This window comes from Aphis gossypii, chromosome 2 (assembly GCF_020184175.1).
Source record: "Aphis gossypii isolate Hap1 chromosome 2, ASM2018417v2, whole genome shotgun sequence".
NCBI lineage: Eukaryota > Metazoa > Arthropoda > Insecta > Hemiptera > Aphididae > Aphis > Aphis gossypii.
This window is the reverse complement of record NC_065531.1, coordinates 88757526-88783291: the sequence shown is the minus strand read 5'-3', so window position 1 is coordinate 88783291 and position 25766 is coordinate 88757526. Positions and strand designations below refer to the sequence as shown.

At 26.1% G+C, this 25766-nt stretch overlaps 1 protein-coding gene and 1 pseudogene across 1 annotated transcript; one reads left to right on the top strand and one right to left on the bottom strand.

The window, feature by feature from the left end:
- Window positions 1–12778: 12778 nt before the first annotated feature.
- Window positions 12779–13890, top strand: LOC114119472 (putative nuclease HARBI1). The gene is made up of 3 exons (XM_050200291.1): window positions 12779–12867; window positions 12959–13136; window positions 13231–13890. The coding sequence occupies exons 1-3, from the start codon at window positions 12779–12781 to the stop codon at window positions 13888–13890; spliced, it is 927 nt and encodes a 308-aa protein (XP_050056248.1).
- Window positions 13891–14290: 400 nt separating this feature from the next.
- LOC126549892 (uncharacterized) lies at window positions 14291–16831 on the bottom strand (annotated as a pseudogene).
- Window positions 16832–25766: the final 8935 nt, after the last annotated feature.

Sequence of the window (25766 nt, the reverse complement as noted above, 5' to 3'; positions counted from 1 at the left end):
AATTTTTAGGCACCGGAGTACTCAAAATAACATTTTGTTCGTCTTTGTCTGGAACTTGTGTTAAATTTGAAACCGAAACATCTCTATTATTTGTTACATTAGAACTATTCTTTACACACCTCACTTTTGATACAAAATAGTCATTTATACTTCGTTTCATGGCTGAACTAATATAATATTTTAACGTTAACTTTAAATACGAATATAGAAAATTATAAGCACAAGTATCCACTATACACACAACATTTATGGAAAAAAATTAGTATTGTAGTAGCAAATATCGCAGACTGTACAGACTATACATCACTACACTCAACACTGCCCGTTTTATCGCTGATATTTATATATTATTGGTCAGTCAGTAAAACTCATAGAAAAACCACGGATTAAGATATACGACATACGTATCACGTATATGATGAACATATATTTTATCTTACATTGTCGTTGCAACTATATACGTATATTAATATATTATGATATCATAGGTTATTGACAATCGTTGATTTTATCTATACATCAGATTCTTTGTGTTATTAACAATATACCAACTCTAACAATAATTATAATCAATAAATTTTGATGAAACTTCTGGGTAACTTTAAAAATATAAAATATAAAAAAATACTATGGCATGAGCCAAGGGGGGGGTCCGGACCCGGGGTCCACCCCCCTGGGTTCGCCACTGGATAAGTAATACTAAATATCCAATGAATATACAACAAATTAAATCTACTTGAAAAATAAATAACTTTTTTTATTATAGGAAACTTGGTATAAAATATGTGAAATAATCAATAGATCTCTTTTTAAATTAATTTTTATTACATTTACTTACTTGTACGCAGTTTAGTTTGATCATTACGGAGATCTTCAAATTCTGCAAAAACAATATAACATATTAGTTCTTTTGTTATAAATTAAAACAAATCAAGTTGATCACCCACAACATTTTATTATTTTACTAATTAAATAAAGACATTTATTACTTGTATCGATATACTTTTGAAGTTCTTCCATCGTGTCAATTGTACAGTTTGAATTATTAGCTAACACTTCAGGAATAACAACTGTTGGGCTCATTAAAAAAACATTTGATGTTACATCTTCAGATACAAGCAAAATATCATCATTATTGGTACTATTATTCATAAAATCTTCTAAAATAATATAACAAATTGAAAAATAATAACAACTATTATATTAACTATATAATAATAGGTACTCCACAACATAAAAAAAATAATATATATTATAGGTAATATATTTATATGATAAACCTTACCAAATGTTGGTGGGGATGGTATCAACTTTGTTCGTTTATTAGGAGTACTGTATTCCTCATCAGACATTGTATCATCATATTTTTTATTCCTTTTTTTAATTCGTTTAATAGAATTATTTGTAGATTCAGCTTCGGAAAGTTCTGATTCGTATTGCGCTCTACAAGCTTTTTTCATGGCTGTTGGGTAGTCAACTATTTTTGATTTTGATAATAATTTACAGTTATAAAGCTTCCATGACTTTGATGGCACCTCATTTAGACGTATCGCTTCAGCTACTACAGTATCTTTATATGGAGGCCAATAGCAATGATTTAGGTCTTTGAACCAATTGACAGGCACAGCCTCGACAGAATTTTCTTCTAGGAACTTGACTATGTACCAAGCAGTATTGTTCCCAATTTCCAGCTCCATTGTTACAACTATTGAGAAGCATATTTGCATTAGATTTAATAAACATTGTAAAACAAAAAACCTAATAACTTTTAATATCTGATCTGCAGTTAATACAGTTTTACTATTCATAATATTTAAATATTTACATATGATATACACATTAAACACATTATATAATATATATTGATTGTAATACTATGCTATATTTTAGCATAATATCTATTATAACTATTCATGAAGAGTGTAACAAAGGAAATACAACAAATCCATGACCAAATGGTAATCTGACCAATTTTGTTGATATATTATCAATATTCCAATAGTCATACTCTGCACACAAATTAGAAACAAAATAAACTCCAATTAAGGAAGAACGGTCTGGTTTGTTATAAAAATTAGTTACATTTAAGTATTTCTTCCCAATAGCAATAGGTTTTTTGGATTCAGATTGATAGGAAAAACTAAAAATTTCTATTATTGTGTCACATTTTAATTTACAACAACGGTTTTGTTCAGATAGTGTCAATTTATACAATGGTAATGTTAGCTCCTCATATTGTAGTCCAACACAATCTTGTGTTATAATTTCATTTTGTTTAATTTTTGTAAATTTATATTCTAATGTATTCAAACTTTGTTGGTTGTTATAATTTAATGTTTTATAGAAGTTTTAAGATTCTGATAATCTACGAACAATTTGAGGTGAAATATCAGAATGCTTTCTCAATAATTTTTTTAATTGACCAAGATAGTTTTCAAAAGGAAAATTACTTAAATTATCCAATGGGCCAAATTTTCTCACATCATTGCAGAAATGTAAAAGATTATGAATATTATGAACCATAAACTCTTTACTATAAATTAATCTACAGCTTTTCATAAAGTGATTTAATAACTTTTCAGCATAGTCAACATATTTAAAGTCAAATACTTTATTTGATATTAAAATAGATATGGCCAAATGTAAGGTTATAAAATGATCATATTTCTCGGTATCTATTACATCTTTAAGAAATAATGGTCCTAAATAAAGAAGAAATAATCTATATTCAGTAGCTTTAAACCTTTTAGCTTCTTTGAGCGATCGGGGCTTTCTAGAAAATTCCATTGGAATATATTGCCTAAATGATAGTAATTTTTCAGATATTTGGTTTACTAACACTGAGGGCAATTTATTGGGTGGTCTACCATTCATCCAAGTACCAACTAATAGTTTTTTTACCACACCGAGAAGAACTAAATGCATATAGTCAAGGGGTACTGTTGATATTAAATCTAAACCAGATATTTGAGTCAGTATAGTTTCTCCTATATGATGGTTTTCATCAGTTTGATTTCTAAAATCTTCGTTTGTTCTTTTAGTAAAATTTGTTTCAGGAAAACACATTCTACCATTGATATGTTCTCCTTCAGCTGTACACTTAGAGCAAGAGTAATAACCAGCATGTCCTTTTATCTGCAACACGCTTGCTTTAGCTACTGTATCAAATAATAACATACATATTTCAATACGGATTAACTTTCCAGCAACCATAATTTCTTTATCACATAAACCAACAGCTTCAGAAACAAATTCCTCAAGAAAGTTATTAAAACAACAAGGTTTTTCTTGGCCATGATAAATACCAATAGGGAAAACAATATTATTTAATGGCTTATAATCTTTAACAATTCCCAAAATAGGATAAAGTTGACTTCCCGAAGACTTACTTAAAGGAAGACCATCAATATTTATTGCTAACTTAATAGTTGACGGAACAGATAATTGTTTATTAAAAATATTGTTCAAACTATTTAAGATGCCAAAATGATAATACAACCCTGGTTTGACAACTCGCATAATTGTTGTTTTAGGTGTCATTAAATATGTCCTAGGATCCCTAGGAAGATTTTGAAATGTTGGTGTTTCCCTTAAAATTAATAGTAAAACTTGCAGGGCGTTATGGTTGATTTTAAATTCAATACTCCAATTTTGGAGCTTTTCAGTAAAAGTTGCATTACTCATTTCATTGGTATTATAATTATTTTCAAAATTGTTATCCATATCACAATTTACAATACTTTCATCACTAAAACTAGATGGTTGTGAAAATGATTCACTACTATTCCATACACAAGACATATTTTCAATATATTGAGAATTGACACTATGGCTATTATCATCTGCATTAGAGTCCAGCATAGGAGACAAATTAGTTGAAGTAGTATCAGATGGTAATAAAGAAATATCTGGACTAACTAGACTACTGTTCTTAGGTTCAATGATAGAATTAAGAATAGATTCGACTGATATGTTTAAATTGTTTAACTGATTTTTAACCAAACGGTTAAAATGTCTTTTGGAAAATGAACTTTTCTTCATAGCTTCAAGTTTTAGTGAATCACAGAACAGCAACTTAGATGGTTATGTAAATATCCTTAATTCCTGAATAATTAGATAGTTTTTAAGTTATTATATTAAATTATTTATTTTTTTTAATTTTTAATAATTTAATTTAATTTAATTATTATTATGATTATGCTGTGATATTACAATTTTATACATTTTATGTGACATATTATATTTCATCAAACACAGTCATTATAACATTTGTTTTTAAATGAAATAGTTTTTTAATGTTGTGGTTTAATTAATTGGTATTTTAAAAAATTCTTGATAAATTCAAATTTTTTTTTTAAATTGTCAATCAATATTTTTACAATAGGTAGGTTACCTATATAATAATAATAAATAATATATAATAGGTACATATAATACCTTCTAATAATTTATTTATTACCTAGTGTAACAAAAATTTGTGACTTTTTTATGTTCAAACACAATCATATATTATGTAAATTTAATTGTAAAATTACAGAAACCTAATTTTATTTATTGTATTTTGTATTTTGATACTTTATCTTCGAATTTCTTAAGTTACCTATGTCTAAATGTTTTTTATGATAAACTGCTTGAGTATAAAATATATGATTATAATAATACCTATTATGAAGAATCTATGAATATTTTAATTTAAAAGATCAGAGGTTCTTCTTTATTGTATTATTAGTTATCATAGAGAATGAAATTTTTAAACATACAATTACTCACTCCCAAAACTTGATAATTTATTATGACAGTGTTCTTTTTCCTTGACACCTAATATTTATCAGTTTAAATTAGATTTAATTTAATTTAAAGATTTAAAGTCATCATGGTGACAAATGATCAGTGTAAACTGTTATACCTTAGAAGTTATAGAACACAGTACAAGTTAGTACAGTATATTCAATATTCATATTGTATTTTAGATAGTAGACAGATCTAGTTGTAACTTTAATCACAGATTAAATGAAAATATTTAATAATTTATACCTATTATATTTATATATATTTACAAAATAATTTTTTTAGAAGAAAATGTATTTTACGCTGACACTTCCTTGACTGGTATAGTGATATATCATATAATGATAAAAGCATATGGTTAATCTACATTTTTTAAAAATATAATACTAATAACTATGACCTTTCAAAATAATTAACCATAATATATTGACCCTTTAAAGTCTAGGATTATACTTATTACCTATAGTAAGTAAATAAGATTAAAAAATATACTTACTTACTATAGGTACATGAATACAAGATCAATGATCATATTAATACAATTTATTTAAATAAGCAAACCTACCTTTTTGATTTTGAGCCGCAAATACAACTTGGCACTTGAATGAAGTCGTCAATATGGCATTCAAACCCCAATAAAGATCCTATACTGTTCTTTACGTTAAAACGTATTATACCATTACTGAATATGGTTGTTCTAAAATCTATTTGATCAATCCCGATATCAAAAGTTATTTTCTCTGTCGATTTTATTCCAAAGTAATCTTTATCATTATTAAAGTCATCTATTTGTGTCAAAATGTGATTTTTAATATCCTTAATCAATGTAACACCCCGTTTTCAGTGTGATAGAACAGATTGGAAATTTATTATTATTTAGTAAACGATCGGAGTTTTCTAAATGTATTTCGAAGTTGTTATTAGTTTCGTTTATGTTTGCAAATGTATTATATGTTTGCAAATTTAACAAAGCAATTTCCGAGTCATCGTATACATCAATAGGTGGACAATAATGTACAGATAATGTGGTTGTATTACCAGATAAACTTAAAGTAACTGATTCTTGCGTTGTAAAAAATTAAGACGTAAGTGTCCACAATTAAATGAATTAAAATCTTGATAATTTGTGTAGTTATATTTAATTTTGTTTCCTTTAATATAGTTTTGTAGTTCAATCGGTGGAGGTAAATCACCGAATCTATCAAAATATTCAACCTTATCTTTAATTTTATAAAACGCTACCCAATGACTTCCATTACCGGAAGATACGTCTAAGTTTAATATACCACATTCGATTGCGAGAGGTTATAAGTGAGTTTACAAATCCTTTACCAGTCTTACCTGATTTACACTTATGAGTTGAACGTATCATTTATAATTGATTATAAAGTAAAAATGCATGAGTATTTATACGAAAAAATGAACTTGATTGAGCAGAAAGATAAATTAGATATTACAAATGTTGATGTTCAGATAGAAAAAAAACCATCAAAACATGGATCATTATTACCTGATACCATACGTGCTATATTAGTTGGTCCTAGTGGTTCAGGAAAAACAAATATAATGTACAGAGCCGTACCTAGGGTGAGGCGAGCGAGGCGTTTGCCTTGGGCGCCTGATGCTGGAGGGCGCAAAAATATCAAATGATTAACTTAGGAAAAAATATTATTGACAATATAATATATTTTTCATTACTACCCAAAATCCGTAAACATAATGTTTATTTTTAGTTAGTATATTTATTTTTTCCCGAAATTACAACGACATTGATCGCCGATAAGAATAGTATACCATTATTAGTATATATTATTAGTTATATATTTTGTTATTAGTAGTATATTATATTATCTTTATTTTCTGTTTAATCGACGAATCGATCGACGTACATGTTTAATACCTACATTATATAAATCATTTATATCTTTATTCAGTTACTCAGTTGATACGTACGATACATCATGCATCAGTTTATAGATAGTGAACAAATGTTGTGTATTTATTACTATTTTAATAATTTGACTTAGTATTCGATGATCACTTGTTAAGGCATACGTGTAGCTTTTTATTTATTTTTTTCGAATAAGATTATAAGAAACAGGTACTTTGTTACTTATTATAAATTATTTATACTAAATTAATATATTTTTAAACTATACCAGATAGTTTTATAATTAAAAAATCATTATGAATAATAAAAAGAAACGAAGTGGAGCAGAGAATAGAAGTATTAAAAAAAAAAAAGCAAATGAAGACGTACAACTGTCAAAAAAAATGAAAGACTGGTTTTCTAGAGGTTCTGGTTCAAATGAAAAATCAGTTGGATTAGTGTCAAACTCGAAAGAATATCAAGAAAATAAAGGTTAGTTTTTGTTTTCTAATTAAAAGTTAAGGTAGTAAAACTGTAATGCTGCTCCGAATTTCTTCAAAGTAGTACCAAAAGATGCAGTTCGTATTTATAATTATTTAAACAATTTTTACAATTTCGGTGATTTTATACAATATGTTATCTATAAGTCAATTATTATCGTATGTAATTATCAGTAGCGGCTCGTGAGTTAATATTCTGGGGAGACTTAAAATTATTTAACATAAACTACGTACAACAACGAACAAGAAAAACCCTGTTATTGAAAATCTAATAATATTATAGTATTACATATTTAGTTAATATTTTTAAGTTTAATTTGATTTTTTTGTTCGTAAGTTAAGGTATTAAAACCACTAGTTAATAATATGTCTATTATATTGTCTTTTTGCATTTTTAAAATAATTAGAAATATAACAAATATCAAATAGAAGATAGTATAAAACCCTGTAGTAAACGTGTTATAGTTATTAAATCATAAAAATGCATTAAATTATGACAGCGACTAAGAACGGCGCGTGGTACGGCAATTATTGTCGTGAACCCAGTCTCAATAGAGTCTATAATACGCAGCTTATTCTCCCTGCCCCCTCCGGCCATCCATCAAACCGGCCGTACCATTTTACATGTTATGATTGAGACTGTCGGGCGGCAGTTTCACTGTAACGGCGACCGTCACCGTCATCGATAAAACTAAAATAGCATTTCTATTAAAATAACTATTTAAAGGTTTTAGACTTGGTTGCTTTCAATTTATAATAATAAACAAAGAAAACGATATAAATTATATAATATTATATTTTCAATTCGAATAAAAATATTTTTATGCATTATTATTTTAATTAATTATTATTTACAAGTAACTGGGTTTTTTTAAGGGGGAGACTCAGTCTCAAAGTCTCCCCTGACGAGCCGCCCCTGGTAATTATTATTCATCTATCGTAAATACTAAATAATTGTTACTGTTGTCTGTTCCTTGTTGTGCGTTAACCGTTGTACGTTCGTCAAACTGAGATCTATTCAGAAATAAATAGTATTAATAACCATTAATCTTTATTTCAGAAGAAAATTCCGGTGATTCAAATGACTCATTTCATAATTCGCCAATATTAGTAGGTGAAGAAATTGAAACTTGTGTTAATTCTGTTACAATAAAATCAAGTGAAATAATTCAGGATATTTCATCCAATATTCATAAATCTACATCTTCTTCGACTAGTTTTGAAACTTTTTTTCAACTTATAAATTGTAACGATCCACCTTCTTGGCCCCCAATTACGGATAGCGTTAGAGTTTACCTTGTAATGCAAGAACCTGATCAAGGCAAAGATGCTGATTTTAGTAAATCTGTATCAGACGGTGGTCGTCGATTTTCTCCTTATTGGTTTAAAAAAACTTTACCAAACAATGAAGTTATAGACAGAAATTGGTTGATTTATTCTAAAAATAGTAAAGCAGTATTCTGTTTTCCATGTTGTTTATTTAAATCAAATACCTTAAAAACTGCAAGTATTGCATGTACAAACGAGGGTTTTTCGGATTGGAAAAATATTAATCGTATTTTAGATCACGAGAAATCGACTGATCATAGAAATCATTTCTTACAATGGAAATCTCTTGAAAATAGGTTAAAAAACTCTCAATGCATTGACGATGAATTACAAAAAGCGATTTTGCTAGAAAAAGATCGATGGCGTCATATACTTCGTATAATTTTAGATGCAATTTTATTTTGCACAAAAAATAATTTAGGGTTTAGAGGATCGAGCACAACAGTAGGAAATAAACATTCTGGTATTTTTCTGAATTTAATAGAATTACTTAGCAAGTATGATAATACACTAAAACAACATCTTGTAAATCATAACAAGGGAGCTATCAGTTACCTATCTCCAAAAATACAAAATGAATTTATCTCTTTGCTGGGACAAACAGTTCGAAATAAAATTTTATCTAAAATAAAAAAAGCAAAATATTTTTCTTTGTTGTTTTGACTGCACTCCCGACGTGTCACATAATCAACAAATGGCTGAAGTGATTCGTTATGTTGATATTGACAATGGAATAATTACAGTTGAAGAAAGTTTTATAGATTTCATAAACACAGAGGAAAAAACTGGGGACGGATTGGCTATGGAAATATTATCAAAATTAAAAGCTGATGAACTTGATGTACAAAATTTACGGGGACAGGGGTATGACAATGGAGCTAACATGTCAGGAAAATACCATGGTGTTCAGGCAGTCATATTAAATAAAAACAATTTAGCCACATACATTCCATGCGCTGCTCACTGCCTTAACTTATGTGGCGTACATGCAGCATCAGCTAATGTTAAGGTACAATTTTTTTTCGATGTGATTCAGAAAATATATACGTTTTTTGTCAAATCAACTACTCGATGGAAAATTTTAATGGATACATTAAAAATTTCATTGAAAGGTGATTCAGATACCAGATGGGCTTCAAAAGCACAAGCTGTTAAGGCCATGAACTCCCAAATAAAAGATGTATATAAGGTACTAAAAAATATTTCTAACTCTGAGCTAAATTTGGAAACAAAATCAACAGCTAAAAATTTACTTCAATTGATCAATTTTGACTTTCTCTGTTTACTTAATATTTGGAATCAAATTTTAAGTAGTATAGATCGTGTTAATCAAGCTTTACAAAACAAAAGCTTATCGTTGGAGAAAGCTTCCAATTTGCTACTCGGGCTTAAAAATAATTTGCAGGAAATTCGCGACATAACTATGGAAGACAATTTTACAAATGCTACAAAAGTTGCAGAAGAGTTACAAATATCAACAACTTTAAAGGAATCGAGAACAAAAAAAAGAAAAAGATTAGAACTTTATGAAACAGATGATGATGTAATAAATATTTCTGCAGAACAAAATTTTCGAATTACCATTATAGACTCAATAGATATTCTTCTTACTCAGATGACATGGCGGTATGAAAAAATTATGGAAATTTCAAACGATTTTGAATTCCTTTCCGGCCATTCATTAACCAATATGAATCTACACGATTTGCAAAAAGCAGCTGCTGATCTAGGACTGAAATATAATGAAGATATAAACACTGCGGAAATAGTTGAAGAAATTAAAGATTTTAAACATGCAGCTTTATCAATTTTGCCAAGTATTGAATCAGTAACGTTTTTGGATTTATTACAAATGATTCATGATTATAAGCTTAAAGAATCGTATCCAAATATTGAAATTGCTATAAGGATTTTTCTCTCAATGCCCGTTACAACGGCTTCATGTGAAAGGAGTTTCAGCAAACTTAAATTGATAAAAACTTACTTAAGATCCACAATGGTTCAGGAAAGATTATCAAGCATGGCCATACTTTCAATAGAAACAGAAATCGCTAGTAAATTAGATTATGAAGAAGTTATTGACAAATTTGCCGACACAAAAGCAAGGAAAATATCGTTATAAATAATTATTATTTTATTTTATTTTTTATTATTATTGATTATTATTTTGAAATACCTTATAAATTTGTAAAATTCGAATTGATGTTTTAACTATAATATAAAGTTGAAAATTATAAACTTGTGCCTGAAAATATTATTTCTATTTTGCTCGAAATCTAATTAAAATTTTACAGATTTTCCTGATCTTATTATTTTATTGAAAAATATTAAAAACTGCGAGTGTATACCACCTAGGGGGGGGGGGCGCATTGCCAAAGTTATGCCTCAGAATAAAAAATGGCTCGGTGCGGCTCTGATAATGTATAATTTAATTACCTATGAAAACGGGTTAAGATTTGAAAATATTTATCTATACTCTAAAACCTCAAATCAAGAAAAAAATGTTTTGTTAAAAAAAATAATAGATGATATAAAAGGTGCTAATTTTTTCATTTTTACAAGTGCTGATAAAGTTATAAAACCAAACTTAACTAAAAAAAATTCCATTATAATTTTTGATGACGTTATATGTGGTCCGCAGTCAGTAATCAGAGAATACTTCTCAATTTGTAGACATTCAGGTGCTAGTTCAGTATTTTATTTAGCACAAACATATTCTAAAATACCAAAACAGTTAGTAAGAGATAACTCAAATTTTTTAATAATACTAAAACAAGACGATACAAATTTACGACATACATTCAATGATCATTCGTCTACAGATATGGATTTCATTGAATTTCGGAAAATTTCCCATTTATATTGGAATCATAGTGATTATGGGTTTATGGTTATTGATAAAACTCGGGAAATGAATGAAGGAAGATATAGATGTGGTTTTCATACTTTTATTAAAATAAAATAAATGTAAGTATAAATATAAAATATAAAGTATAACTGAAATTATATACATTGTGTTGTCAATAGTCATACGATACAGTTATATTCACATTATTATTTTGAAATTATTAAAGAAAAAGTTTTATTGGAAAATTTAATAACCTCAAAAAAAAATATAAAACGAAAAATAATGGAAATGAAACGTGGTATCATAGATTCCGACAACTATTTTCGTGAAGCATTTAAACCAATAATAGAACCATTGAGCAACCAAACAGAAAAGAATACACAACCGGCTGATGAAATAAAACCGGAAACTTCAGACGTTAGTGATGATGATAATGATAACGAATTAAATTCATCATTTTCAAATTTTTTCAATAAACGTCCTACATCAAAACGATATGATAAATCATATGGTATGTATTATGATAAAGCCAGTGATTCATATAAAATAGGAGGCCACTCTGTAACTTTTATAGCGTTTTCCACCTAGTTGCACTATTGCACTGCGGGCGCACTGAGTGCCATTTGCATGTTCCATCTACCACTATAGTTTTGCACAATTTCAGTGTAATGTGTTCCATCTATAAAACTGCCCCAGTGTTTGACACTCGGTGCGGAACTGGCGCACGAGCTTTTTGAGACGGTTTTTGTTAACAGTTGTTATCACTACTGATAAAATATAAAAATTAAAAACGTGAAATCGTCAATTCTACTAGTCATTATAGGTAATAGGTATTTCATACTACTTTAAAATGGACAAATTATTAAAGGCACAAATGATTTTGGAGTTATTGTCATCATCGTCATCTAGCGATGACGAAATGATTCAAGAATTGACCAAGACCAGTTACAAAACAAAAATACAAAAAATTAATAATTTCCTTGATATCGTGAAAGATTATTCGGATAATGAAGTATTTATTATAATATAATATAATATAATATATAAATAGTAATATAATATAATATAAATAGTAATATAATATAATATAATATAATATATAAATATGAATATTATAAATGTGAATATTTAGAAGGTGTATCATATAATACATATAAATATTTACTTCATCAGTAGATTTCTATTTTACCAGGCAGCCTAAATTTCAGAATTTTTTTTCATATTTTGTATTTTTCAACACTGATATTTTTCCTCAAAATATGAAAAAAAAAAATTCTATAATTTAGGTTGCTCGGTAAAATTGAATAGTTCTTCATCTAAAACTTATGAGCAATATTACTTTGAAGAAAAAAACTTCAAAACAATACTTATAATAATATTGATGAATTGCAGTTCAAAAAACATTTTAGGATGAATAGGTCAACCACAATACTTATTATCAGTATGTTCAAAAGCTCACCATTTTATCCTAAATCTGATCAAGCAATGGTCACAGCTAGGAGTGCTGAACTACATGTTTTATCATTTTTATGGTAGGTCTTTATTCATTTATAATAAAATATAAAATATAATAGGTACCAAATAATCATTATTTTAGTACCTAATGATTAAAATTTAAATCAGGTTTGCATCTAATAAATGTGATTTGCGTGATGTTGCTAGCCGGTTCGGATTATCCTTATCGTCACAATTTAGGATTAATGACCGAGTAATGGAATTTCTGATAAAAATTGCTCCAAGTATAATTAAAATGCCAAAATCTGATGCTGAAAAAGAATCAGTGGCTAAAGACTTTAAAATGGTAGGTAAATAATAAATATTACTAAAAATTTAGTTTGCATTATTGCATATTATAACAGTTTAATTATAACATTAATATTTGTTTTAACTTCAAGATAGCTCTTATTCCTCATGCACTGGGTTGTATCGATAGCACATCAATAACAATTAGAACACCAAAACATAAAGTAAAATCTACTTATGTTAATCGCCATGATATACCAGCAATTACCTTACAGGGAATATGTGACAGTAAAAAGCGCTTTTTAGATGCCTTCACTGGACCTCCTGGTAAAATCCATGACGCCCGTGTTCTTAAATTATCAGGAGTTCTTGATTGGCTTCCAAGGTTGTGCAATGAAAAATATTACCTATTGGGAGATGGAGCCTATCCTTTAAGACAGTGGCTCATTACACCTTACAGAAATATTGGACATTTCACAGAATCACAAAAACATTTTAACAAAAAATTCAGTGCCACTAGAGTGAAAATTGAAAATACTTTTGGGTTGTTAAAAGGAAGATTTCGCCAGTTGACTCAAATTGACATGCATGAGGTTAATAAAATAACAAAATTCATTATTTGCTGTTGTGTTATGCATAATTTATGCATTTATAACGATGATTTAATTAATTATAATGAATATGATAATGAGGAAGTTATTATGACCGACGAATACGTACAAGACATAACAGTTACTGATGTACAACTGAAACTAGCAGGAGAATCAAAAAGAAATAATTTAAAAGAATATTTATTATACTTAAATAACTAGAAGACAATATAACACAAATCAGTCCTTGTATTTTTTAAAATTTAAACAAATAACAAACATCATATACAACTTAAATAACATTCAGTCTTTTTATATTTCATAATACATTCATTTTTTTTTTTTTTTTTTATGATAAAAATAAGTAATAACATAGACAATTTTAATTGACTAGCTTGGAACTATTTTAAATGTATATATTAAACATTATATTAAGTATAAAATCATAATGAAAAACAGTAAATTATGCACTTTACGTTACATAACTTTTTTATATCGTATAAAAAACTTAATAAGTAATAAACATTTTTTTTTAAATCTTCATTAAATAATTTTGATAGGTAAGTATATAATATGACCTAAATATTAATTAAATAGGTACCTATTACTTTGAGTTTTTTTTTTATAAAATTGAATTACCTGCAGATAGTATTTTTTCGATTAGTGACATCTTTTCTTTGTGTCTTCTTTCTTTAGCTTCCTCTTTTTCTCGTTGTATTTGTAAAAAAACTTCTGCCATATCTGTTTTTGACCTTTTTACTTCTTTTTTTTTACATATCTCATCTGGAATTAGGGTTGCCATACGTCCCGGTTTGGCCGGGACAGTACCGGTTTTGAGTATGACGTCCCGGTGTCCCGATAATATGCTTCGGGACAGCATATTGTCCCGGAATAAGACTTTAATAAATTATATGTGTGCTTTTTATTAGACATTTGATGGAAAAATCAAAAAAGTAACAAGAAATATCTAAGATAATAATTATGAACAAATATACAAGGTTTAGTTATTAAATAACAAGTTGAGTAATTGAAAAATTCTATTTTTAAATTATTTTCCACTTGCAGTAATGAAAAGAATTCAATACGATTTTTAACTAAAACTTGTAATACGATTTTTATTGACGAAAATAATTTTTTTGATCAATTCAAAATGTCAAAATATTTCAAAGAACAAAGTGAAGAATGGCATAACATATTATCATTTAAAGAACGTTGGTTATCTGCATTTAAATATTTTAAAGAACTTAATATAACAATTGATTGTCTATTAATAGTTGTTGAATTTTCTTTCTCGTTACCTGATTCAAATGCAGCAGTGGAACGCGTGTTTTCATTAATGAATAGCACATGGATAAAATCACGAATTAAATTAAATATAAGTACAGTTGAGGCTTCATTAATGATCATAACAAGTTTTGATAACATGTCTTGTTGTCAATTTTACGAGTCAATACTTGCCAACAAAACATTACTTCAAAAAGTGCATAGTTCAGCCAAGTATCAAACAACTCAGACTTTTTTGCCGACGGAACACACATCGGGCACAAATTAAACATTTTATAATATTTTATTATATATTTTTTAAATTTTAAAGCTTCAAATATTATTATCTACCTATATATCTTATATGTTTTACAAATTATATTGTATAATCAGAAAACACGAATTAAGATATTATTATTATTATATTATTATTTGTGTCAGAAAATCAATAAAAAAAAAGTGAAAAAAAATTTGTCCCGGTTTTTGCCAAATAAAATATGGTAACCCTATCTGGAATACGTCTTTTTACAATATTACTGTTTCTAAGAACCTTTGGTTCGATACTATCGTCAAGTGCAGTTATAGATTTTATTTCTTTTTCAAATGGTACATCAATGCGAGAATTTCCTGAAATATTGTTATGATCAATGGCATTTTTTTTTCTTTTTATAATTGTTTTGTATCGATTTTCAACTTGAATTGCATTTTTTGTTACATTTAGCTCATTTATTAAATCAACAGATATTTGTTGCCAAAGATCTTTTTTTTTTTAGGAAAAGTTTCAATGGTCCCACTTTTGGTAAATACTCAGCATACTTCTCCAACATGAAAGAAGTAGCACCATCAGACCAACCTAAAAAATAAATGTATATAGATAATATTAACTCTTGATCAAGAACTTTTTATAAGTATCTTTACATAACTCAATAGCATTTAATTGCATACACTTAACTGTAATTAGATAATTGATTTCAAGACTAGAATCATTTTAAACAAGACTAAAATAAAATATTATTAAGTATAATGTACTTGTTTATACATTAAATATCTTACCAAATGACTAAAATGTATAGGTACCTATGTGATGGATAAGTCAATATCATAAATTCATGAATAGATTTACGTTATGATGAAAAATTGTTTAATTTATGAAGAAAATGTATGCTTCCAATGTATGCGGTATACATACTCAGGGGGAGGGCATACTTAATGATATTTTTTTACCATATGAATGGTTCATATACACTAGTCCCAAGAAACTGTCCAAAAAGAGACTGCCAATTATACAATATACACTTATGATATATAAATACAAAAAACAATGTCATATCAATCCGACATGAAAAATATACAAACTATATGTATAGTAACTACAGAAATTATGTACAAAAATGCTTACTTGTATTATAAATATCTGGTATTTCAGGTATTGAAATCCCATTTTCAATCAGTTGGTTTTTAGTAACATATATCTGAGACTCTATACCATCTATAAAATAAATCAATAAGATACCTATATTATTATTATTGTTCTTTTATATGGAACATGTAAAAAATAAACTTGAGAATGATCATTTGATTTTTGTTAAATATGAAAATGTACCTTAATAGTTTGACTTATAACTAATTTTATTACTGAATAACTATTAATTTACCTTCATCCAGTACGTCACAAAGTATTTCTTCTGGTCTAACCGGTCTATTTTCAGTAATGGCAAACTTAATAAATTGGTAAGACATTTTTGAACTACCTATGAAGAGTGAAGACACTGAAGACTGAACAACTCAACAACAAAATAGTAAATACGCAAGTAGGTACAGGGATAGCCGGTATAGTGTAGACTATACAGTATTACACTATTACAGTATAGCACCTTCTTTTCTATACAATTTAGAACAAAGAAAACTGAAAAGCAAAAAGAACGGCCAACGTAATTGAAAAATGAAAATTTGTTTTGTAATTTGTATAAAATATAATTGTTATCAATAATTACGAGTGTAGCAAGATAATAATTTTTCGTGTTCCACATCTAGTAGTAAAATGTTGGTAGTTGTGATAACACCGAAAAACTCGCACATTGACGGTGGAAACTGGCACAGTGCGAGTTCGGCAAGGTGGAAAACGCTATTAGTCATGGTAATTTACAGTTATTTAATATATACTATCCATGGACTGAAGGACTATGGTCTTTACTATGTGAGAAAGAACCAAAAAATACAACTCTACAAGATATGGAATCTTATTACATTTTAAAAACTTCACGAGCTCATTTAAAAGCAGATGGAAAACCTAATTAAATTTCTAAAATAGAGTTCACTCAGATTTTCAATATGATTTTCTAATTTGGAATTATAGGTTTTGAACAAATATTTGGTTTATCAACAATTATTCTAGGTTTGTTCATTCAGAAAAATTAAATGTTATACTGTTTAGCTAATTGTTTAAACATGCATTTTAGTAATAAAAATAAAAATAATGAATAAATAACGTTTTTTGTTTTTTGTTTTTTTTTTTCTTTAAATTGTATTTATCCTATATTTTATTTAATTAATATTATTATTTTAATTGAATACTATATCAATTTTACATCAGTCTGGTAAAATTACATAAGAAGATCCGGTTAAAGGGTTTACAATATTGATTCTTAATTGTAATGCATCAATTGAATATAAACTCCAACCACTTCCTTTAGTTACAAAATTACTTTCCTCTTTGTTAATTTTATCTAACATTTTTTTTAATAAATTTTCGAAATTTGAATTTGTATATGCCAACACATTCACTGTTTTAAATGAAATATCTCGGTGTTCCTGTGTTAACACATGTACATAAACACGTCGAGATATAAGTTAAATTTAATACTAGTTTGTTGTCATTTTTTTTTAATTTACAAATAATCATTTTAAAACCGTAGTCAAAAAATTGATTAAAGTCTATGAAATTATAATCGTTTTTTAAAACAAACGTTTTTGAACATTTTTTAAACCGATTTAATTGAATAAGTCCGCCTCCAATTACGTTCATATGTGTTCTTTTTGATATTACATTTCGTTGTATTTTACTGTAATTAAAAATAAATAAATAATAATAATAATAATATAAAATTTACCATTAAATAACAATAAATAAATTAATATTACTAAATAAAAAAAAAACGTATTAATCATTTATGCTTGTTAAGTCATTATTTACTATTATTACAATCGATAGCGTTGACCATTGAACGATCGAGGTTAATTTTTAAAATATTACCGTGTTACTAATTGCGAACTATTAGTATTTTGTAAGAACTTATATTATTTTATTATTTTACTTAATATAAACTGATAATTGTTTTTTATACATAAATAGTTGAAAATACATTTCGTTAATTTTACATCACTAACTGCGTCGTGTATATAAGTTATATCATGGTTTTGATTACAAATTGAATCATGAGTTTCCTTCAACGATAAAAATCTACCATTTTTAATTATATAACCTAATTTATGGTTTAATATAATTTCATTACTTTTAAAATTAATTAATTTTAAATAAAATACTCTATTATTATCAGTATCGTATGCAGTCATATTCAACATTATATTTGTATTAAAACCTAATCTTTGTAAAATATTTTTATCTGAATTACCATTCCATAGTAAAATAATTGCATTTTGATTATTAAAATCAAGATAGTTTTTTAAAAAGCTTATAGTTAGGTTCGACGTTTTTGATTTCATAGCAAAATGTAATTCGTTTAATATAACTTGAAGCTGATCTGGTTTCTTTTCAAAAATTTTTAGTAGCAAATCTCTAGTTTTTGTATATGAATAATTATTCATTAATCTTATTCTTCCATCAGGTGATATTATTAAAGGTCGACCTCGTAGACGAATAATTTCAGATTTTACGTGAGTCTGTGATATAGCTGCAGAAATAAGTATTAAATCTGTACGTTGATAGTTGCTGAATTCAAAATCAATGATAATTATTTTATTCTTTGGTTTTTGCCTGTAATTAAACAACATCAATTAATAGTATCATAGTATTATTTTTATCTATGTTACTAAAATATATTTTAATAAAAATAAAATACTGATTTCATATTTTTTATTTTATATAAAATTTAGATTATTGAATGTACTTTATATATTTTATTGATTTATTTTTTTTATTTATGCGTAATATGAATTTATTTGATATTAAATATTTCATTATTCATCTGATTTTTTATTTCACTGAAATTTTGTAAAATATTAAAACATATTTTTTTTATAATCAATAATATAAATATTTTATAGCCACATAACTTATTATTTTTAAAAAATATATAAAAAAATAAAAACAATCATATCTTTTATATTTTATTCACTAAGACTAGCAGATTCACCATGCAGCTTAATTAATCTATAATGATATAAACAATATTCAAATAAAATAATAATTTTCAATTTTGATTTTATATCATATATTTTTAAATCTGATCGTGTTTTACTATGCCATACTTTAATAAGTCATATTATTAACTTTTATTATATAATATATATATAATTATATATATATATAAATATTGAATTTGAATTCAACCAATTTTATTTTTTTATATTTTATTCATTTTATTTATATTTCATAATTAATTTTGATTTTTATTTCACTGAAATTTTGTAAATTATTAAAACATATTTATTTATAATCAATAATATAAATATTTTATAGACACATAACTTATTATTTTTAAAAAATATATAAATAAATACGATCATATCTTTTATATTTGTTCATTAAGACTAACCGATTCACTAGCAGCTTAATTAATCTATAATGATATAAACAATATTCAAATAAAAAATAATTTTTAACTTTGATTTTATATCATATATTTTTTAATCTGATCGTGTTTTACAACTTTTATTATATATATTAAATATTGAATTTGAATTCAACCAATTTTATTTTTTTATATTTTATTCATTTTATTTATATTTTCATATTATACGTATGTATTAATTTATATTTTAAATATTTCATTATTCATCTGATTTTTTATTTCACTGACATTTTGTAAATTATTAAAACATATTTATTTATAATTAATTATATTTGTATTTTATCTTACTTATTGTTTTGCTGCATAGTTTGATGAATACCTCGGTCCATGTTGTTGCGTTGAATAAGTAGGTTTTAGTTTATCAATTAAAATGAATTAAGAATCAAACTGTTTCTTCAAATTAATATTGTATTTAATTTAGATTAATTATTAATAAAACTTAACTAATATCAAAAACCTTGCTTGATGATAGTGTTGTAATAAAGTCAGCGACTTACACAAGTACTGAAAGACTAAGGATAATAGACTATAACCTACTCAAGAGCACTTTGTAAATGACTATAAGTCTAAAAACATTGAATGATTATGAACCAGATTTATAGTCTGATCCAGTGGTGTGATATGTGATCACGCCATATTACACTTTGATCACAGATATTTTTTATAGATTAGGTAAAAATATGATCACGCTATATTAAACTTTGACTACAGTAATTTTTTTATAGAATAGGTAAAACTATGATCACGCCATATTACAACGCTACCACAGTTATTTTATAGATTAGGTAAAACTATGATCACACCATATGATACCACAACCTTACAAATCTGTATACACACACACACACACACCACACATTCATTTTTAATATAAATATATATGAATGTATAGCAGCGAACAGAATCAATAGAGACGTACAAGGATGTCTTAGCTAGTGTAATTTCGAAAGGAAATATTTTTGATAACGTTTCAAACTCAATAACATTGACGGAAGGAAATTACACGTATACGATTCGGTGTCCAGTAGCGCCAAAATGCGATGACTACTACGTCATCCAACATTATAAAACTAGTGTTATAAAGGACATTCCGTCACTTGAAAGGTAAAAACCATAATAAAAAAAACCAATGATTAAATGATGAACTATAGTAGTGATGGTCACAAATAACAGGAACTGTGATTTATAACAGTTGTCCAACGAGTAGCAATAACAGGCTGTTACTCAATGGAAAAAATAACAGTTACTAATATTTATTTTTGTAAATGTTATCACCCTGATATTTGTTCTTTGAACATTGATAATAACAGCATATAATTTTAACAAAGTTGTTACTAATGTTACTTGTTAGTAGTAACAGTAAAGTTACCGTTTAACTTTAACTGTTATTGTTATTTTATTATTTGGTAATTTGGCTATAAAGTATAAATGAATACTGAATAGTGTTATCACTGCTACTACTTTTATAATAATATGTACCCACTACCCAAATGTTCTAAATCATTAAGTATTTACATAATGTGAGTATATCAACTATATAATTATTGTATAAATTATTAAATAACATTAAAATAAGCAATATTAAATAACATAAAACATAATTATATAAACAAATACAAAAACAAATGAAACTTTGGTGTTGGCTAATATCTAATACCTAGGTAGCCAAACATATAAAATAACTAACTACTTATTATAATTTTTTTTAATGGAATAATATTCATAAATATAAATTAAGATTAATAGCATTAGAATAAACAATATTAAATAACATAAAACATAATTATATAAACAAAAACAAATGAAACTTTGGTGTTGGCTAATATCTAATACCTAGGTAGCCAAACATATAAAATAACTAACTACTTATTATAATTTTTTTTAATGGAATAATATTCATAAATATAAATTAAGATTAATAGCATTAGAATAAACAATATTAAATAACATAAAACATAATTATATAAACAAAAACAAATGAAACTTTGGTGTTGGCTAATATCTAATACCTAGGTAGCCAAACATATAAAATAACTAACTACTTATTATAATTTTTTTTAATGGAATAATATTCATAAATATAAATTAAGATTAATAGCATTAGAATAAACAATATTAAATAACATAAAACATAATTATATAAACAAAAACAAATGAAACTTCGGTGTTGGATAATATAAAATAACTTACATATTTTATTTTATTTTTGAGTTGAATAATATTCTAAGTATAAAATAAGATAAATATTATAATTTCACATTGAATTATAATTTAAAAATAATAACATTTCTACTTTGTCGTTTTTCAAACGACAGCGACGATCATTTAATATAAGTCCTGCTTTTGAGAAAATGCGCTCACAAGGAACTGAAGTCCCAAGGCAACATAATGTCTTTTTAGCCAAAATATGTAAAAATGGATAGTTATATTTATGATCTTTCCACCATTTAAGTGGATCTAAATTTCTATTTAACATACCATCTTCTAAGTATCTTTGGACTTCAATTATTGCCCGTGACTTTGAGGTCCCTGAAGGTACTAATTTTGCTACACTAGTATCTATAGTATCCCAAATTGATAAAGCATTTGATGTAGTGTCTACACTAATATATTGAGGTTGGTCTTGATCCTCTCCATAATTAATTTGATTAGATCTTTCTAAGCATATAATATTTGATATTTTTTCTGTCACATCATTTTTTGTTGTTTCAGATAATGTAGGATTATTGCTGAATGGAATATTTTTAAAACGGGGATCTAAGAAAGTACACCGACATAGTGTCTTACTTTTATCTACATTTTTCCAAACATCTCGATTTTCCATGTTATCAATAAGTTTTTTTATGATAATATAAGTTCTTTTATTGAATTCCATTGTCAACAATTTTTTGCATGTATTTAATAACCCTTGTGCCAATACTATGACTATAGATGCAGTCATATATGATTCGCCACTTACTGCCTTAGTAGCCTCTTCGAACGGACTAAGAACAATGCATAATTCTTTTATTAAAGACCACTCATCGGAGTTTAAACTTTGAGGTGCTTTATCAAGCAAGCCCATTGTCCCTCTTATAGAATCTTTTAATTCTATAAAGCGATTTAACATGTAATATGTTGCATTCCACCTGGTCTGAACATCTTGTAGCAATTTTTTTGGTTCATTTATCCCATTATTTATTTGATATGTCCTTAGTTTATTATTTGCTACTGTACTCTTTCGAAAATAAGTAACAATGGCCTTAACTTTATCAATTAGATCATTTTCTAAAGTGAGAGCCGATTGAACAACTAGATTTAAGGTATGAGCGAAACATCCTAAGTGTTTTAATTTTAATATATTTAGTGCATTTTTTATGTTATTAGCATTATCAGAGACAGCCAATTCTATCTTCCCTTCAAGATTCCATTCCTCAATACTTTTTTTTATTTGTTCACTCAAATTATTACTAGTATGGCTATCATTAAATGGAGAACAACTTATGAGAACTGACTTAAGTAAAAAATTTGAATCGACAAAATGTATGGTGATGGCCATAAAGCTCTCATTATTACGAGATGTCCAACAATCAGTCGTTAAACAAACATATTCAGCTTCTTTTAATACTAATACTTTCATTTCATTTAAACATTTTTCATATGAAGCTGGAATATACTCTTTTGAAATAGAATGGCGATTTGGAAGTGTATAATTAGGGTTTAACATTTTGACAAAGTTTTTAAAGCCTTCGTCCTCTACTATTTTAAAAGGCTGGTAATCTTTTGTAAATAATTTTAAAAGAGATTGATCTATTTCTTTTTTCATATTAACTGTCATTTTTTTAGGTATATAAGAAGCTATAGACAATTGCTTACGCTTATGGGCTTTTAAATTATTTTCAGCTTGCATTTGAGATTGACCAGTTCGAATTTCAGAAAAAACATTTAAATTTGATGGAGCTGGATCAGTTAATAAAGTTTGTTGAGAAGTTCCAGGTACAGAGCTAATTGATTGCAATGATGTGGAGGTAGAATTTACCGAATGTATAATAGTGGGAGGGTTATCAATATCACTTGTATCAATTCTGGGTTGAGTCTAGAGTTTTAATAATATTAGAAATAATCAATTAAATTGAAAAATTAAAAACTAAGTTGTTTTAATGTGATATTAATTTGTAACTTTACTTACTTCATTTAAACTTTGTTCTTGTTTTAAGAAAATGAAATGTCGATTAGATAAATGTTTTTTAAGATTAGTTAATGTCGACTTATATGAATAATCTTTATGGCATATATCACACTTTGCATTAATGTTGTCTTTAATTGTAAAATAAGACCACACTGAGCTGCTTCTCCTATCCATGATTATTATTAATTTTATATATAAATTGTAAAATTTAAAATTAAGTTAAGTATGAAACCTTAAGTAGAATGAATTTATTATACGACAAAAGTACTTAATTATCCAAACACTAGAAGATTAGTGAATGATATTTATTATTTTGTATAAGAGTAAGAGGGAGATTGATGTATTGGAATAATGCAATACCTTACTTGTACTGACATGTCCTAACACTTTCGTATATTGCTATAAAGTATAAGTTGATCTAGAACTCCAGTAATAATTTAGTAGAAATAAAAAACTCAGAACATATTAATTCTTAAATAAATGTCATATATTTAATGGTTATAACTTATAATATAATTTAATTGCAGATATAACAGTATAGAATAATGTAACATAGGTTATGTATTAAATAATTAAAACAATAATACAGATTAAAATAATTTTGAATTGAAATACACTAATTACTAAGTATGAATTTAATACTTGGTACATTAATAATATACTATAATAACAATAACAAATATATGGTTAAAAAAGTCATGTATCAATGCCATTATACAATATTTTAATAACTATTTTACTTTTAATATAAGGCTGTAAACCAAGGTTTTGCTAATTTTGAGATATTTATTTTCATTTATTGATAGTAAAAAATATAATAATATAATATATTCTTTATTTATTTTTATAAGAAATGTAACAATATTTTTTATATCAATTAATGAAAATAAATATCTCGAAATTAGCAAAACCTTACTTTACAGCCTTATATTAAAAGTAAATATGTTTAATAAATTACAATATAAAAATTATGATATTAATGTTCGGCGAAATATAATATTATATTGCAATTAATGAAAAATAACAGTAACTGTTATTTTAACTGTTATTTTGATAGTAACAGTAACAGATTATAACAGTTATCAAAAATGATAACATGTTACCATCACTAAACTATAGTTAAACAACAGCGATACAATCATTTATTGATCACCAGATTATTTTTTTAATTTGACCGTTACCTATTATTATTAAACACAAATAAATTTTTAAATTCTAATTAAAATAATAAGATTGAGGATTTATCGTTGATATTTAACTATAACATGATTAAATAATAAAACATATTACGAATATTATTAAATAATGATTTTTTATAATAGATGGAAACATTCTGAAGCTAGTGTGAAGTTGTATACTAGCAATAACTATCCTGCTGATAACGAAATATCGATCAAAATAAATGAACTTATTCGCACAATTTTAAATCGATGTTCATCGGATCCAAAACGGAAGATTGTAAAAAACAGTAAAAAATAAAAATGCAAATATATTATTATGTAAAAACTTTTTATTGGTAGTATAAATTATGACATTTAATAAAATTATTAAAATTGATAAAATTAATTAATCTTATTCTTTTACTATAATATTGAAATCAATTCTTAGAGTAATTATAACAATTATAATGGTATAAAGTTCAATACAAATTTTATTTTAAATCGTCATTAAATCATATAATATCATATCTGATAGTGAATTATTGTGGAATTGAAGTATTTCATATATAAAACAAGAATCATCGTTCTGTATACAACACATGCTAAAGTCAAAATTTTGAATATACTGATTAGTAAAATCATTTTGCTGACAAGATGATGGTAGAATATTGATGTCTGCTCTAATTAATGAATATA